Genomic DNA, 17,757 nt, shown 5'->3' with positions numbered 1-17,757 from the left:
TTGAAGAAAGGAGAGGTCGCAGGGTTTTGTAGTGGGGGCAAGGTCACAGCGAGAAAGAGACTTGATTCTATTTCCATAATAGAATCTTTAGTAAGTGAAAAGGATGGCGTTTCAGTCCGGACCAGGAAGAAAGGAAGGCGTAGCGGCCATTTTGGACGCGGGCGAAGTTTCAAGGCTTCGCTCGACGTGCAGCAAATCATCTTAAGTGAGGAACAGGGTACGCCTCACGGTAGTTCACGTTATTCGCACCATCTTTGAAGTGGTGAAGGCGCGAGAACTTAACACCCCACCCCACCCCACCCCACCCCGACGATAGCAGCCATCTTTGTTACTGGAATGCAGGCTTTGGTTTGTTACTTCTCTTCGCGTGAGCACCAAATGAGTCGAAAAAGTCACTTTCCATAGGGGCATCCTTCTTACAAACATCCTTCTTACAACCTCACCCAGACATTGCTGGTGAAACAAGTTCACCTGAAAGATCTAGTCTAGATACCCTATTATGTTGTTATGAGTTGGAGGGGTGGGGGCGGTTTAGGCTGAATGCCTGGGTCCCCCTTCTAACTTCTGGATCCAGCACAGATTCAGTTGTTGGAATAGCCGGGCCAGCCTGGTAATGGCTTGCTAAAGAGGAGTTCTTTATGAAGGACGAAGAGTGTGGATCTTTGCCAGAGGGTGCCCACCTCCCGTTAGAAAGACCAAAGGGCAGATTGGAGAGCTGAGTTATGTGAGCTAGAAGCTGGAGGCAAAAGTTGCAGCCTGGAAAGGCAGAGGGAGAGGCTGTGGCTATGGGAGAAGCAAGACACTTTAGGGCTGATAATGCCATGAGCCCCTCCATCATAGGCTCAGGTTGGATATATGTGTAAATAAACCACGCATACTAAAGAAACCACAGTCTCCACTGTGCCACATTCGAAAGGAAACTGGAACCCTGAGTAAGTGCCTGGAACCCCTGGAATCTCACAGCACTCAGAGATTGGAATGACATAAAAATATAATTATGTTCAACTTACTGATGGCATGTTGATAACACCACATGCTTACTGTATAGTTTCCTGTTGTAATTGCTGTGTTGTTTTAATGGGATTGTTTTATTGGGTATTTTAATTATGAATGTTTATATTTTAATGTTTATGTTACAAATGCTCCCACTTTGTAAACCACTGGAAGCTTATTTTGGCATTAAGTGGTCTATAAATGGTAATTATGATGCAATCAATACCGTAATATGGGAATAACAACAGCCAAACTACATTGCAGAGCTGATTATGACTCACTGAGCTCAGGCACAAAATGGCAATATGGAAATAATAACTCTGAATATATCTGCAACCTGCAGAGCATTTCTTTCTTTTCTTTTTAAAAGCATCCCTGTTTATATTTTCCCTGCACAATCACCCCTTAGCTTGAAAAAGCATTGAAATCCTGGCTTTGCTTCTACTTTTTCGGGTGGGCGGGCGGTATTAACTACATGTTGCTGCCCAGCATTAGCTTTGAGATTTCTCTTTCGTTTCCTATCGGAGAAGGGGTATAGTGGAAACGATATACAGTACTGTACAGTAAATAAAAGAAACTAGGAAGCTCCGTCTACGACCCAAGGAATTGTCTGTCTACAGTTGTCGTACGTCTATGGTGCACATCCTAGAATTACTATAGAGAACAGAAGCCACGCCCCTTCCTCCCGTCTCGCCCCTTCCTTCCCCACAATTCTTTGCGCTCCTACAGCCTCTTCCTTTCCCTTTTTTCCGGGCGCCGCTGACGCTGCCATGGTGAGTCCTGATATCGGAGGGAGGTGGGAAGTGAATCGGTTGCAATCCTTCCCGGGGAGTCGGCGTGGACAGCGGGTGGTGCCGCGCCGGTGTGGAGAAGGGCCTGGAGTGCCCGGGGAGACTAGTATTGGCGGGCGCAGCCGGTGCCTGGAAACACACACCGCGGAGGGTGTGTGTTTGTCTCTCTTCAGGAGCAGGATGGATTTGGGGCCTAGGAGCGTTGCGGGAGCCGCTTAAAATTGGACAGAGGAAGGGGGAGTCTACATGCGTGTGTGCACGTCCTGACATTACACAGGGGGGACATAAAAAAACACGTCTTATCTAGAACACGATTACGGGCTCGTTATATGGTAAAAAAGAAGGCAGACGAGAAGCTGCAGCATGCTTTCTCAGAAAAGTTTGCTCTAAATACCCAGGTGAAACGTAGCCGTTCTCAGGCTCTGCGTCTTTGGTATTTATAGTTCTTGCTGTAACAGCCAATATCCATCTCGACATTTTGGGAAGGGACTTAGTTCAGTGGCGGGGCATCTGCCTGGCGTGTGGAAAGTACCTAGTTCAGTCCCTGGCATTTCCAGGTAGGGCTGGGAGAGATTCTTGCCTGAAACCTGGGAAAGGTGCTGCCTATCCATGTGGACAGTTCTGAGTTAGATGGACGAATGATCTGACTCTATATAAGGCAGCTTCCTGGGTTCTAAAAATACTGCACTTTTCAGCCTTTCAAAGCTGAGTACCTCTTAATAACATGGAGTGTGGATGTTCAGCCTTTGCACGAGGAGCATACTAGCTTTAGAACGGAGATGGGGTTTTAATTCACTGTTACCAATAAACAAAGAACCTGTGACCCTTCTGGATGTTGTTGGACTCCAGCTCCCATCAATGCCAACAAAAAAGTTCAAGTGATTAGCTCCGGTGGAAGTTTCAGGCTAGCATCATCTTGAAGGGCTGCAGGTTGCCCATTCCTGGTGCCAACCAGTGAGGTTAACATCATAGCAGCAGCAGTAGTAGGTGTGGCCATAGTGAGAAAGGAGTATGGAAGATGCTGTTTACTTTTGTGTAATAGAACTTTATCCATGCAGGTGTGAATGGGAAGGGGGGGCATCTTAGAAGCTGGGAATGGGGCAGTTGCACTGAGAATGGATTTTGCAGCTAGGCATAACCCTTGGTTATTCATGATAGAGAAAGAGAGGGGCTTAGTATGGTGGGTCCTTTGGGCATGTGGGAGGTGAGCATGCAGGTGATTAAGAGATTCTGATGCGAAAGAATGGCTTGGATGAATGGAGCTCGTGTGTGCAGAAGATGATCATGTACTTGGGGTGCCTGTCGTCGTGAAACAATAAATTATTAAACTACATGCAGTAACAAGCAGCTTAAACCACAGACAAATTTGTTTTGAATAACAACTTCCCTTGGTTATATTACTATTACTGTTACTATTAATTGAATTTGTATACCACCTTTCATTCACAGATCTCAGGGCAGTTCACAATATAAAACACACAAAATAAGAATAAAATCAAACCGATAATCCCTCTCTCTCAAACACATTTAAAGAAAAGGCCCGTTCTTATGTTGCCACCCTCCAGACTTTCATAGAGGCCTCAGGATGATCTCAATGTCCTGGTAGGTTCATATGGGGAGAGGTGCTCCTTGAGATATTGCAGTCCTGAGCCGTTTAAGGCTTCATAGGTCAAAACCAGCACTTTGAATTGGGCCCATAAACTAATTCACAGCCAGTGCAGTTGGGCCAGGATCAGTGTAATATGCTCAAACCATCTTGCGCTGCTGAGCAACCTGGCCATGGAATTCTGCACTAGTTGAAGTTTCTGCACCATCATCAGAGGCAACCCTCCGTTGAACATGTTGCAGTAATCCAGCCTAGAGGTTACCAGAGCATATTGAACAGTAGTTGGGCTGTGCCTGACCAGATGGGGTGCAGCTGGGCCACCAGCCCAGTATTCAGTTATTGCAGAAACATTCTTGTGCATTTGGCATTGTACTTGCAGAATGGTTTGCATCTACAGTGGTACCTCTGGATACGAATTTAATTCGTTCCGGGGGTCCGTTCTTACCACAAAACATTCGCATTCAGGGGCGCCTTGTCTGCGTATCCATGCGGGGTGGAAACCTTACTGTTACTTCCGGGTTTGCCACATGTGTAGCCCAAAGGATACGTATCCAGAGGTGTTCACAACTAGAGGTACCACTGTAGTTGCTTGTTGTAATTAGATTAGTGTAATCCCTGTACTTCTTTCCTCTTGCACATTGCTCTTTTTTTTTATCGCATTAGTGCTGTCATGGGCAATTTTGAGAATAGTTTCCAACTTCTCTTTTACCTAACCTTCTGATCAAATAGAGAAGGTGGACAACTAGTTGGCAACACTTTATAGCATACAAAATGTCCCAAAGTCTGTGAACGTTGATTGTCTTCACAAGCACCTCTATGTGAGAGATTGTTTATTTGGCACCATTCTACAGAAGAAATAAATGAGGCTGAGGGGGAAATTGCCACCAAAATTAACTCTGCAGTTTTGTGCACATTTACTAAGCAGTAAGTCCCACTATTTTCAGTGGAACTTAACTGCCAACACTTTGATACCACTTTAAATGGTCTAGGCTTCCCCCAAATAATGTTGGGAACTGTAGTTAGTTAAGGGTGCTGAGAGTTGTAGGAAAAGTTTATTTACCTCAGAGAGCTACAAGAGTTTCCTGGGAAGAAAGCATCAGGTTGGTGAAGGCTGGCACAGTATATGCTGCCCAGTCATAAAGAAATCCAACATTTCTATATCTCAGAAAGGAGGGAGGTGTGGTTGTATATAGGCACGTCTGGCAGATTCTCGCACAAACCCACTTAGGTGACAGCTTCTCTTTCTTGGTCCCAGGGAGTCGACATACGCCACAACAAGGACCGGAAGGTTCGACGCAAAGAGCCTAAGAGTCAGGATATCTACCTTCGCCTCCTGGTCAAGGTGAGAACCAGCGCGATTGAAAACCTTGGTTTCGGAGATGGCTAAGAGCCAGAATTCCCACAGGCCATTTTCTCCCTTTCCCCCCTTCACCCATGCTTATTTGTGTGGTGGTGGCATACTGGAATGTGTGTCTTTTTACAGAAGGAAGGCTCTAAGGAATTTGGGAGGCTGGGGCGGGGGACTGACCTGCTATGGAAAAACAGAATTAACGGATTATATTTGGAGGCTTGTTGGGCTGAAAGCTGAATTGTGGACATAATATGGAAAGGGAGGGCAAAGGGGCAGGCCAACGAGACCCCCCCAAGTATCCTGTCAGCCCCTTTGTTGCCTCTTCAGCTCTACAGATTTCTTGCTCGACGGACCAATGCAAAATTCAACAAGGTGATTCTGAAACGGCTCTTTATGAGCCGCACCAACAGGCCTCCGCTGTCCGTTTCCCGCATGGTAAGTGCAGATTCCGCTCCCAATCTCTCTATCTTTTTTTATACACTTCTACGGGATGCCCTACATAGGAATTCTCAGTTGCTATCTTTCGCTTTATCATAACACACCACCCCCCCAAATCCAAGTTCAGGAATAAACGGCCACCTCTGTTGTGATTTTGCCAGCATTTTTCAAGCAGTGGAGCAAGGCAGGAAGAAAGGAAAGGAGCAGGACTATGGCCCATGGTGTGGCTTTTCCCTATTTAAGGGTATCCGAAGAGCCTGGCTAGATCTGTCGAAATGTTCAATTTGCACAGCATTCTGTTCCTACTGTGGCCAACCAGATGCCTATGAGAAACTCACAGGCAGAACTTGAGGGCAACAACAGCACTCTCCCTGCTTGTGATTCCCAGCAACTGTTGTTCAGAGGCATACTACCTCCGACAGGGGAGATGGAATATCTCCATTGGGTCTAGTAGCCATTGATATCCGCCACGAACTTGTCCTCTTTTAAGCCCATCCAGATGGGCGGCATATAGAGTAATAATAATGCTTATTATCATCATCATCCTGGTGGCAGTTAGTTGCATCTTGTGTGAACAAATACCATAGTTTAAGTACAGTGGTACCTCGAGTTACATACGCTTCAGGTTACATATGCTTCAGGTTACAGACTCCGCTAACCCAGAAACAGTGCTTCAGGTTAAGAACTTTGCTTCAGGATAAGAACAGAATTTGTGCTCTGGCGGCGCGGCAGCAGCAGGAGGCCCCATTAGCTAAAGTGGTGCTTCAGGTTAAGAACAGTTTCAGGTTAAGAACGGACCTCCGGAACGAATTAAGTACTTAACCCGAGGTACCACTGTATGCATATTGTGAAGGCTTTCTTTTCCCTGTCCTGGATCTTCCAACTTTCAGCTGCTTAGGTTCTAGTATTATGAGAGAGAATAACTTTTCCCTCCCCATGTCTTTATCATGTCGCGCCCCCCCCCACCCCACTTTTTTTTCTAAACTAAAAAGGGCAATGCACTCCTTCCCCAACCCCAAAGCAGTGGGTTGCTGTGCAGGTTGGTGGCCCAGTAAATCTAGTGAGATATGCAGCTGATCATGCTAATGCAAGTTATAGGAGGAAATGGAGAGGCAGATCCATTCTCTTGCTGTCCCAGTTAAAGTAACCTGGGTGCGCATTCATATATAAAAAAGGAGCTGTTCAGACAGCTAATACGTGGACATTCACTGTGATCACTCTTTCTCCCTCTTCCAGATCCGTAAGATGAAGCTCCCAGGCCGGGAGAACAAAACTGCTGTGGTGGTGGGTACAGTGACGGATGATGTTCGCATCCAGGAAATCCCCAAACTGAAGGTAGCTTGGCTAGTTGTTGGTGGAGGAGCTGTTCAAAGGGCAGGAACTGAAGAGGCTTGAGGCAGCAAGAGGGATGTTGCTTTGACGGCCTTGAAAACTGGAGGTGTATAGGAATGCCTAATAGGCATGTGATGGCATGGAAGTGGTTGGCGCATGCAACTTATAATTGTACATGCAGTTGATGACTGGCCATCGCTTGGACTGTGATCTGTTTATGAGTTTTAGTTCATTAACTAAGCATTCCAGGTCTGCTGCCTGGTTAATCAGGAGAGCATCCTTTTATCCAATCAGAATGTTCTGATTCAATCAATTAATTGTATCCCTAGTTATAATAATTAGCTTGGGGTATAGATGAAGGTGCAAATTTTATTTTTGGAGCAAACAAATGACATACTTCATCTCACGTTGCAACCCGTTTCCCTTTTCCTCCAAGGTTTGTGCCCTGAGAGTGACCCGAGGAGCCCGTACCCGCATCCTGAAAGCTGGTGGTCAGATCATGACTTTTGACCAGTTGGCCATGGCTGCCCCCAAGGGCCAAGGAACTGTGCTGCTTTCTGGTGAGTCAGGAGGATGGTACCAAGCTCTCGAGGCTTGCGAAGTTCTTGCAGGTGCTAGTTTGCTGCTGATGCCTCAGTATGACTAAAGCATCTTTTCTGACTTGCCTCCTGCAGGACCCAGGAAGGCTCGCGAAGTTTACAGGCATTTCGGCAAGGCCCCTGGAACCCCACACAGCCACACTAAGTGAGTACCTCAGGCTCCAGGTCTCCTGCTAGCCTCTTCCCATTTACCTGTATTTGCCTAAAGCTATGCTGCACTTCAGGGACGCAGGTGGCGCTGTGGGTTAAAGCCTCAGCGCCTAGGGCTTGCCGATCGAAAGGTCGGCGGTTCGAATCCCTGCGGCGGGGTGCGCTCCCGCTGCTCGGTCCCAGCGCCTGCCAACCTAGCAGTTCGAAAGCACCTCCGGATGCAAGTAGATAAATAGGGACCGCTTACCAGCGGGAAGGTAAACGGTGTTTCCGTGTGCGGCTCTGGCTCTGGCCAGAGCAGCGATGTCACGCTGGCCACGTGACCCGGAAGTGTCTCCGGACAGCGCTGGCCCCTGGCCTCTTAAGTGAGATGGGCGCACAACCCCAGAGTCTGTCAAGACTGGCCCGTACGGGCAGGGGTACCTTTACCTTTACCTTTTATGCTGCACTTCAGGATAATTGTAGGTTTTTGAGGGGGGGAAATGACTTTTCTCCTGTTTACACAATCACTTTATTACTTCCTGTTCTTCTGTGGTATAGCTTCAGTATTATACTTACAAAGGGCCCTAAAAGGCATGTACTCTCCCTTTTCTGACCTTTGAATCCCATTCTTCCAAGGAATCAAGTCTTGGACGTCTCACCATAGTGTTCTGAACCTCATAGCTGCCCCTAAGAGAGTTAATTAGGCTATCCTGTGAGCATTAAAACAGGCTTCCCAATCCCAAGTATTTCAACTGCAGCACCTATAGATTTAATTTGCTTAAAAGGAAAAATAGATTTGGTAAAATAGAGAATTCCAGCTTGACAAAGCCTGCCTTTGGAGACACATTCTCTTGCATGGTTTGCCATATAGCCGTGACCCCCCATTTGCCTCTTTTTCTCTGTACTCTAGAAGTTGGAGAGGAGTTTGGACTCAAGATTACAGCTCTTGGGTTTCAGAAGCTCTGGGAATTTTGGGAGAGGAAGTAGAGTAAAATTCCATTGACGCCTTCTCACTTGTAGGCAGCTAGGACAGTCTGTGGGAGGGGGGAGCCTTTTTGGGGTTAGGGAGGTGAAGGATAGAAGGGGGGAGCAAGAGAGCCCCACGATTCTGCAGCACCTCTGAATTCAGAGGCTACTGTGCGCACATTTCCTTCCTGAAGCAGTATATCTACTAAGCAAGAGTAGGCTCCTATTTGTGTTATTAACTCCTCTTACATTTTCCACTTTGCAGGCCATACATCAGATCCAAGGGCCGCAAGTTTGAGCGGGCTCGAGGTCGCCGTGCCAGTCGAGGCTACAAAAACTAGATTGGGTCTTGAAAATTTGAAGGCTGTGCTGCGATGGATTAAATTTGCTATTCTAAATATAAATTTAAAAACCCCATGTCGTGTCATTTGTTAAGACAGTCAAGTGCTAGGAAGATTGTAAAGGCAGGCTGTAGACCCAACAACGTCTGGTTTGCCTGAACATCAGTCTTTCTCAGGATGTCTCTCCCCTCCCAACCTACTTTGAGTCTTCCCACAATCTTTACTGAACATGAGTGGATGAGGTGACCCAATAATTATACTATACAATTATACTTATACTTATAATTATACTATACAATAATTATGTCTTCTTAGAACATGAGAGCAAATGTAGCGTAGCGAAATTAGTGATGCAGCTATCCCGGTGATGATAAAGAAGTGTTTTGGAAATGTCAGACATAAAAGAAAAGTGTCAGGGAGGGAGGGAGAGAAGACTTCTTAAAGAGAAGTATTTGCAGGAGCTGGAGGGTGGGAGACATGTTGGTTGGAAAAAGCACCCCTGCTGGTGCTTATCAGTTACTGAACTAGAATTTTAAAATACAGTTTAGGGAAGACTTTTTTTTTTTAGATAAAAGTATTGCTAAATGTTGAGTCTGCTCAACCAAGCACCCAAATTCATATCAAATGAATTTTGGATTAGTTTCCTGGTTACTATCACTGGTGGTCAAGGAAAGCAGAAACACAGGTGTCCTAAAAGTTGCATTCATTCTGCAGCATGGATTCTGACACACCAAGTAGGGCCCAGCAATAAAATTACAATGCAGGTGTGGGAATAGGAGCAGCGTTCAATGGAGGTGACACAGAAGTGTTGAGACTGTTGGGGGAGCAGGGCTCCTTTGCCCTAGCCTAGCCCCATGGGCTCGTGCAGCAGGCAAGCCAGGTAGCACGAAATGGTCCACGCCCTGCCCACTTGGCCCTCCATGTTCTGCGGGTGAACAACACGCAGGAAGCGGTAGCCGAAAGCCTTGTCCGTCAGGCTCCGCAAGCTCAGCACTTGCCTCTTGGCCGCCTCCTGCTGGGCTGTCAAATCCACAGGCCCTGCCTGCAGGAACGGCGGCAACACAGGCAGTTCTTTGCCAGTCCCGGCACCGAACGTCAGGAACCCGCTGGGAGCAGCCAGAGCATAGCCGTGCACTGAGTACCGAGCCCTGGGAACCTGAGGGGCATCTCCTCCTCTGCCTCTTGACCGCCCCTGGGCTTCGAACAACAGTTCTGCGCAGTCCAGAGCCACCAGTGGCACGTCATGGTGCCTGAGTGGCTGCTGTGGCTTGAAAGCATCTATGTAGCGCTGGCTGCAGGCGACGGGGATCTGGAGGGAGGAGAACACATCTGTAAGAATGGCCTTCTGCATCAGGGCAGTGGCCCATCTTGTCCCGCATTCTGCTCCCACCAGGAGCCTGTGGGAAGCCTGCAAGCAGGATCTGAGCATAACAGTACCCTCTCCCTGCTACCTACCCTCTAGGAACTGGTATTCAGAAGCATGACTGCCTCTGACAGGCATTTCTAGGTTAAAAACAGGAAAGGGGAACCTCGGACTCTGAGATGAATCTGGCCCTCCAAGCTACTCTTACCTGGCCCTTGGGACTCTCCTCAGGCCACACCCCTCTACCTAAGCCATACTCCATACTGGCCCTGCTTTGCTCCTTAACTGCTTTTGCCTGCCTGAATTCTTCATCTTTGATGAGACGTCTTCCTTGCCTGGACAGGAGATAGAGGGTATGCAGAAAAACCTAGCCTGCTGTACAAAGGTAAACTACATTTGTTCCCCTGCCCACCCTTGGCACATGGCCCCCAGAAAGAAATGTGGCCCTTGTGCTGCAAAAGATGAATGCAAACATAGGCCAAATTGCTTGATGGCTGGGGGCTCTCATCTCTGGATTGTGAGTTTCAAGGAATGAGGAGAGGGTCAACAGGAAAGGGTGCAGTAGTTCTGCCTTCTGTTTTGATTTGAGAACTGACGGGGGCAAAAGAAATTGGAAAGCAAGGACGCACATGCCGCAGTCCAAATCCACAGAAAAGTTGTGAAGTCCTCCCTTTGAAACCAATAGGACCAGTTTGTTGTGGCTAACATACACCACTTAATTTTTATGGGGACTTCACAGCGGGGTTAATTTTCACTGGGATTTGTGCTCTTAAATACCATTTTCACTACTTAATTCAAAAAGTTCTCTGTTGGGAGGGGCAACAGCCTAAAAATTAAGCGGGGGGCAGGATCCAAACCATAGACAATAGAGTGTGCTTCTACGGCACACTTTTCTTCCCTTTCTACACATGGGGCTGGGAGAACAGTGTGAACTGGACTTCATCCACCGGGGGGCAGTGCAGGACTGTGGCAGAAGAGGCCCTTCTCAACCAGCCTTGTGCCCTCCCAACTTGCTGGGGCTGATGGGTATTGCACCTCAAAAGCCTCAGAAGAGAAAGTTTGTGACCATGCACCATTTGAAGGCTCCTTACCCCCCCACCCTATAGTCCCCACCCAATTATTCTATGCTCCTTTCACAAACACCATTGCACCTCTCGTTAACTCTCTGGTGTTTTTCCAGGGTGTGTAGAAAGGAGGAGCTCTTGCCTCGCTTTACTCACTTGTCTCAACCTCCGCTCCATGAGCTCCGTCCAGCTGGCCCAGTAGCGGGAGGCCGTGGATTCAGAGATGTGGAACCGGAAGGCCAAGTCCTGAAGCAGCAGGCCCAGGCGCAGGCGGACGAGCACCAGGAAGAGCTGGTTGTCGGGGCTGAGGGCGCTGTGGGGGCTGCCTTCCGGGCCCCCCACCTCCCCATGCTCCCCCTCGAGGAGGAAGTCCAGAAAGGCCACCAGGCGGGGGTACCTGTCGAAGCCTGTGTAGAACCTCAGCCGCTTGCCGTCGCCCTTGACGCTCTCGAGGGAGAAGGCCCCGTGGTGCGCCTGGGCCTCGCGCTGCCCCCTCAGCTGCCTGCTCAGCGAGAGGACGGTGGCGCCGCTGGCATCCAGCTCCTTGCGCATGCGATCCCCTGCAGACTCCAGCTGCTCCCGCTCCCAGCGCAGGTTCCGGTTCTCTTCCTCCAGCTGCGAGACGCGCTCTCCGAGGTGGGAAAGGAGAGCCCAGTTCTCGCTGTCCGCGCTCTCCTGTGTGCGGCGAAGGACAAAATGGCGGCGTTGGCATGGCTTTCCACAAAGGTGCCCTCACCCAACTCTGTTCCTTGCCCACTTAGCCCGGACACTGAGGTCCAGCTCTGAGGGCCTTCTGCCACTTCTCTCATGGCAAGAAGTGAAGTTACAGGGAACCAGGCAGAGGGCCTTCTGGGCAGTGGCGCCCGCTCTGTGGAACACTCTCCTGTCAGATGCCAAGGAAATAAACAACTACAGTGGTACCTCGGGTTACAGATGCTTCAGGTTACAGACTCCACTAACCCAGAAATAGTACCTCAGGTTAAGTACTTTGCTTCTGGATGAGAACAGAAATTAAGTGGCAGCGGGAGGCCCCATTAGCTAAAGTGGTACCTCAGGTTAAGAACAGTTTCAGGTTAAGAACGGACCTCCAGAACGAATTAAATTCTTAACCCGAGGTACCACTGTATCTGAGTTTTAGGAGACATCTGAAGGCAGCCCTGCATAAGGACGTTTTTATGTTTTATTGTGCTTTTATATTTTGCTGGAAGACTCCCAGGGTGGCTGGGACAACCCGGTCAAGATGGGCAGCATATAAATAATAAAATTATTATTAGTCACTGGTCACCCTCACCTTCAGCTCTCGGTGTTCCTTCTGGTTGGCTTCCACCGCTCCCTGCAGGCTAAGAAGGTGCTCGCTCTGGCAGTGGGCTGTGTCCTGCAACTCCCTCACAAGCCTCTTCAGGGCATGTCCTCCTTCTGGTATGCAGTATGCGCCGTGGTCATGCAATGCAGCCATGCCCTCGCAACAGGGTGACGCGCTGGTGTTTTTCACCTGCTCATCTGCCACAACCAGGTCACCAGGACCAGAGGGAAGGCCTACTGGACAAAGATCGGCTTATTGGTATTTCAACAGCGTGGTTGTTGCTTCAAGGGTCATCCTTATTCCTGGCCCTTGGTGCCACTTCGCCCCCTTCCAAGAAGCTTTGGGAAATGTAGTGCCCTGAAAGGCTAAGGGCACAGTAACAAAATTGCTCACCTGGTGTCATCTCTGTCCTCCACCCTCCCCATGCCAAACTGTTCTATCCTGGAAGACCTACAGTGGCTCCCAGTACGTTTCCAAGCACAATTCAAAGTGTTGGTGCTGATTTTTAAAGCCCTCAACAGCCTCGGCCCAGTAGACCTGAAGGAGTGTCTCCATCCCCATTGTTCACCCCAGACACCGAGGTCCAGCTCCGAGGGCCTTCTGGCGGTTCTCTCCCTGTGAGAAGTGAGGTTACAGGGAAGCAGGCAGAGGGCCTTCCCATCAGATGTCAAGGAAATAAACAACTATCTGACTTTTAGAAGACATCTGAAGGCAGCCCTGTTTAGGCAGGTTTTTAATGTTTGATGTTTTATCCTGTTTTTAATATTCTGTTGGGAGCTGCCCAAAGTGGGTGGGGTATAAATATATTACTTACTTGAATCTTTTAGCTTCAACACTGGGATTTTTATTGACCGAACTGCTTCACTATGTGGCTGTATTGGTACATTATTATTGCTGGATTTATTTGTGGGGTGTGGGTTTTGGCTTCAGGAACCTATCGAAGAGCTGGGGGCCAAAGAAGAAGTTTAATTACTTGGGCAGATATATCTTTGGTATCTGGTATCTTGAAGTAGGAGTGATTCAATTTATTAAATATTTTTTTTATCCCGTTCTTCAGGCAACCCTCAACCCCACCCCACAACGATCCAAACCAGGGATAGTGTGTCTAAAGCTGGGACAGAGAGCCTTGGCCTCAAGGACCAAATGCCCCTTTGTACTTGGCCCTTGAGACTCTCCCCCAAGCCAGACCCACTCCTTGGCTCTGCCTCTGCCTGTGAATGGCTGCTTTGAGTCTGCACTTAATGATTTATTGTGGCATGTTAGTTACTCTGCTGCAGTCGTGGAAAACTGGAACCCCAACCTCTGGCTGTTGACTGGAGCTGGTTATCTGCACTGAAGAATCTGCACCGTCTGCTAATGTGCTACTGGGCCAGATTGAAGATGCTGAGTGTATAAAAGCCTTGGGACCACCTTTCCCTATGTATTCCTACCTGTTATCCTGATATGTTCTGCAGCAGCGTTGCTAGCTGGTCCCTTGTGCCACACGGAATTGAGCAGCAGACTCTATACTGTGGAATTCAATTTGTTGATTCGTTTTTTACTCTAGCTTAAAAACGTGTTTATTTTTGCAAAGTTACCCTGCCATGTGAGCAGTTTTACATTCTTCTGATCTCTGCTTTTACCTTTAATTTTATGTACACCACTCTGAGAAGATCTCCCCCTTTTCGTTTAGTGGTATAGAAATTTATGTACGTATAAATAGATAAGCCTTGGAAAGTCCAAGCTTGCCTCTTTGCCATCCCAAAGAAACAAGGGATTCTGTGTTTCCAAGAAGCCCACACACCTCCCCCTGCCAGCAAACCAGTGAGGCTCCTCTCTGATTTTACACTGCACAAATACCCTGTGCTCTCCCAGAAATCTCTGCTTCTCATGTCCAAGAAGGAGATACATTGCTGCTGTGTCAGCTGCAAGCTAGGTCTGTGCTCCTTCTTCATGCCTCCATCTCTGGCCCACAGGGGGGCAGCACATACCCACACTGGCTCATGGCATTCCTGTTAGGAGGAGGATTACATCTTGTGGTTCTCTCCAGACTGATGTTCTATTGCAAGTTTCATCCGCAACATGTTCTTTGACACAAAAATAGTGGTCGACTTATTCTGCTTTAGCTTGCGATGCTTCCCTGATACTATCACACAATTGTTTTGTAGAGCAACAAAATAGGAACAAAATCAAACCGGAACATGTGTGGCATAAAAATTACAGAACATCAGCAGGAAGCTGCAGGATATTTGCATCTGACTGGAATGGAGGAATGTGACTACAGGATTGAAAGTGGGATCCTGTCTGACCACCGTGATAGCATCATGAGCATAGAACATCATAAATGTGCAGTAAGAAGAACATCTGGAGGAGTCCCTGTTTAGTAGTACCATGTCTTTAATGTACAGTGGTACCTCGCAAGACGAAATTAATTCGTTCTGCGAGTTTTTTCGTCTTGCGATTTTTTTCGTCTTGCGAAGCACGGATTTTGGAAAAGCTTCAAAAATCACCAAAGTTCAAAAACCTCAAAAAAGGCTACCACACCGCGTGCTATGAGTTGCTCCTCGAAGTCAAGTCGCAACTGCACCCCCTGAATGCACGGTTTTAAGAAAAAGGAAACAAACTTGCAAGACGTTTTTGTCTTGCGAAGCAAGCCCATAGGGAAATCCGTCTTGCGAAGCAACTCAAAAAACGAAAAACTCTTTCGTCTTGCGAGTTTTTCGTCTTACGAGGCATTCGTCTTGCGAGGTACCACTGTACACAAGAATCACCACAACCCCTCTCCTGATTTGGGGTTAACTTGGAGATTCACCATGACTTCAACCTTATCTTTCATAAGCAAGCAAGACAGACCATACAAATTTTTAAAACCTGCATACATCACTGCGACTAACATAACAGACATTAAATTTTCACAGCAAATTGTTTCTGCTTCTGCCTCGGTTGCTCTTATGTGACACACAAGATATCAGAGCAATACAGAAACCTTTTGCTATGTGAATTTAAGATGATCTCTGTTTTGTTAGCCGCTGTTACAATATATAGTTTAAGTCAAAAGTGACGAACTGCATCCTTCCAGGATCCAGACTATTTTTCATATATGGGTCATAGCTGTCAACTTTTCCCTTTTCTTGTGAGGAATCCTATTCGGAATAAGGGAATTTCCCTTAAAAAAAGGGAAACGTTGACAGCTATGATATGGGCACATATAAAGAAAACATTGCTGCAAAAATACTTGGATCCTATTAAAATGTGCAAGGAAAAAAGATACAGACGTAATACTCTCTCTCCCCTCCCCTCTCTCTCTATGAAGCAATAAAGTGCAGATGCATATATGAAGCGTAACAGGGAGGGATTGCTGTCCGAATTTGTGGAGCATCAATACTGAGGAGAAGCGGAGCCCTGAGACAGGCTGAAAGCGGCAGGTTTGGGGATGGCGATGCACCCCTGTTGCTCAGTACCTGGGAGAGACCGCTGCTCAACTCCATCGCGCTCGCTCTCCCAGCCTCGTTTCCGATCCAAAATGGCCGCCGCAGTGAATCAGCCCTATCTGTCTCTACTACCGCGAAAGGCGCGGTCTGGTTTTGCCTCAACCAAGATGGCAGCATCAGACTCGAAAGGAATGAGTGAAGCGCGCCAGGAGTTGGGTCCTAGTTGCTGAATATATAGTGGATTCCCTCATAAACTTTTTTTTCCCCTGAGGGAAGAGAGAATCACAAAAAGTAAACACACACACACACACACAGTTTCGTGACGCCTTAAAAACTAAACACTTTGATTATGGCATAAACTCCCGTAGATTATAGTCCATTTCAATCAGATGCATTAAGTGTCACCCATCCTTGCAGATTTATATGGACACATGGATATAAGGAACGGGGGTCTGTAATCATTGGGGTCAAAGGCAAATGGAAATCATTGGGGTCAGAGGCAAAGGGTAGAGCATCCACGGCTCTGCATGCAGAAGGTGCCAGCTTCAATCCATGGCATCACCTGGCAAGGCTGGAAGAGACGCCTGGCTACTGACAGTCAGTGGAGAGAATCCTGAGCCAGATAGACCAATGGCCTTATGTTCCTGTAATTACAGATAGTGACAGTTCAATTATAGCTAGACAGTCTGCAAAATAATCCAACAACTGGAGGATTAGAATCATAGAATTGTAGAGTTGGAAGGGACCTCAGGGGTCATCTGGTCCAACCCTCTGCATTGCAGGAATCTTTTTCCTCAACGTGGGGCTTGAACCCACAATCCTGAGATTAAGTGTCTCAAGCTTTACCGAATGAGCTATCCCACACAAGATTATGTCATGCATCTAATGAAATGGTGTCATGTAGTTCCTAAAAGCTTAAAAAGGTAAAGGACCCCTAACAGTTAAGTCCAGTCGCAGACGACTCTGACGTTGCGGCGCTCATCTCGCTTTACTGGCCGAGGGAGCCAGCATTTGTCCACAGACAGTTTTTACGGGTCATGTGGCCAGCATGACTAAGCCGCTTCTGGCACAATGGAACACCGAAACCAGAGCAGCTCATGAAAATGCCATTCACCTTCCCGCCGCAGTGGTACCTATTTATCTACTTGCACTGGTGTGCTTTTGAACTGCTTTCGAACTGGCAGGAGCTGGGACTGAGCAACGGGTGCTCACCCCGTCACGGGGATTCGAACCACCGATCTTCTGATCGGCAAGCCCAAGAGACTCAGTGGTTTAGACCACAGCACCACCCACGTCCCTCCTAAAAGCTTAGGCCACAATAAGATTGATTAGCCTTTAAGTGCCACAAGACTTGGTTCTTTTTGATGCAACTAGCATGGCTGCTTCTCTGGAAAAAGCACAAACAGGTATTTCCTTAATCAGGGAGCAGGAGCTGCTTGATCATTTGGGCAGTGGGTGAACCCCCTAACACAGCCTTTGCTAACCTTTTGAGATGGTTTGGACTACAGCTGCATGCACACCATGCATGTAACGCACAGGAGGAAGCCCTGGGGTCGTGCGCACACGACTTTTTGATGAACTCCTCTTCTCAGATAAGGATAGTTGCCTGACTGCGTTTTTCAGAGAAGGAGCAGCTGCAGGGGCTTTCCTTCACCATTCTGGAAAGAGCATCTAGCTCCAACTGCTTCTAGCCCAGAGCTGAAGGGAGGCAAACTCTTCCCTCTGCCACTGGCCAGGAGCCTGGGGTACCCTGCAAGAGTTGCACCCCGTGACACTCAAGAGGAACATCATGCCAAGAGAAATAAACTGTGCCCAGGAGTGATGCTGTCAGTGCTATTTATGCATAAAGTTCAGATGCAGACGTGGCAAAACTCTGTTATTAATTCACAGCAGTGCTAATTGATGGCAACACAACCTTTCTAACTTTGCTATGCTAATTTAACACCTGGAAAGGGAGGGCGGAAAACACAAACTTGGTCTCAGCTGAGTCCTAAATGAATAGGAATCCAAAGACATTATAAATTCTTGTTCAACCATTTCACTCTCTTGACATCTTTTAAAGTTCCTT

General features: G+C 47.7%; 2 protein-coding genes across 2 annotated transcripts; one reads left to right on the top strand and one right to left on the bottom strand.

Annotated features, from left to right (window-relative positions):
• Positions 1-1,637: 1,637 nt before the first annotated feature.
• Positions 1,638-8,620, top strand: RPL18 (ribosomal protein L18). Its single transcript, XM_079951186.1, has 7 exons — positions 1,638-1,766; positions 4,646-4,732; positions 5,069-5,176; positions 6,416-6,514; positions 6,948-7,071; positions 7,186-7,255; positions 8,474-8,620. The coding sequence occupies exons 1-7, from the start codon at positions 1,764-1,766 to the stop codon at positions 8,547-8,549; spliced, it is 567 nt and encodes a 188-aa protein (XP_079807312.1). The 5' UTR covers positions 1,638-1,763; the 3' UTR covers positions 8,550-8,620.
• A 617-nt stretch (positions 8,621-9,237) lies between these two features.
• LOC307201749 (uncharacterized protein) lies at positions 9,238-15,779 on the bottom strand. Its single transcript, XM_079951122.1, has 4 exons — positions 15,720-15,779; positions 12,268-12,512; positions 11,133-11,651; positions 9,238-9,858 (listed from the first exon to the last, which is right to left on the bottom strand). Exons 2-4 carry the CDS (start codon positions 12,430-12,432, stop codon positions 9,391-9,393), a joined length of 1,152 nt encoding a protein of 383 aa, XP_079807248.1. The 5' UTR covers positions 12,433-12,512; positions 15,720-15,779; the 3' UTR covers positions 9,238-9,390.
• Between the last annotated feature and the right edge of the window lie 1,978 nt (positions 15,780-17,757).

This window comes from Podarcis cretensis (genome assembly GCF_951804945.1).
Source record: "Podarcis cretensis genome assembly, chromosome: 13".
NCBI classification, from domain to species: domain Eukaryota; kingdom Metazoa; phylum Chordata; class Lepidosauria; order Squamata; family Lacertidae; genus Podarcis; species Podarcis cretensis.
Note: the sequence above shows the minus strand (reverse complement) of the source record. Positions and strands in the feature narration are given on the sequence as shown.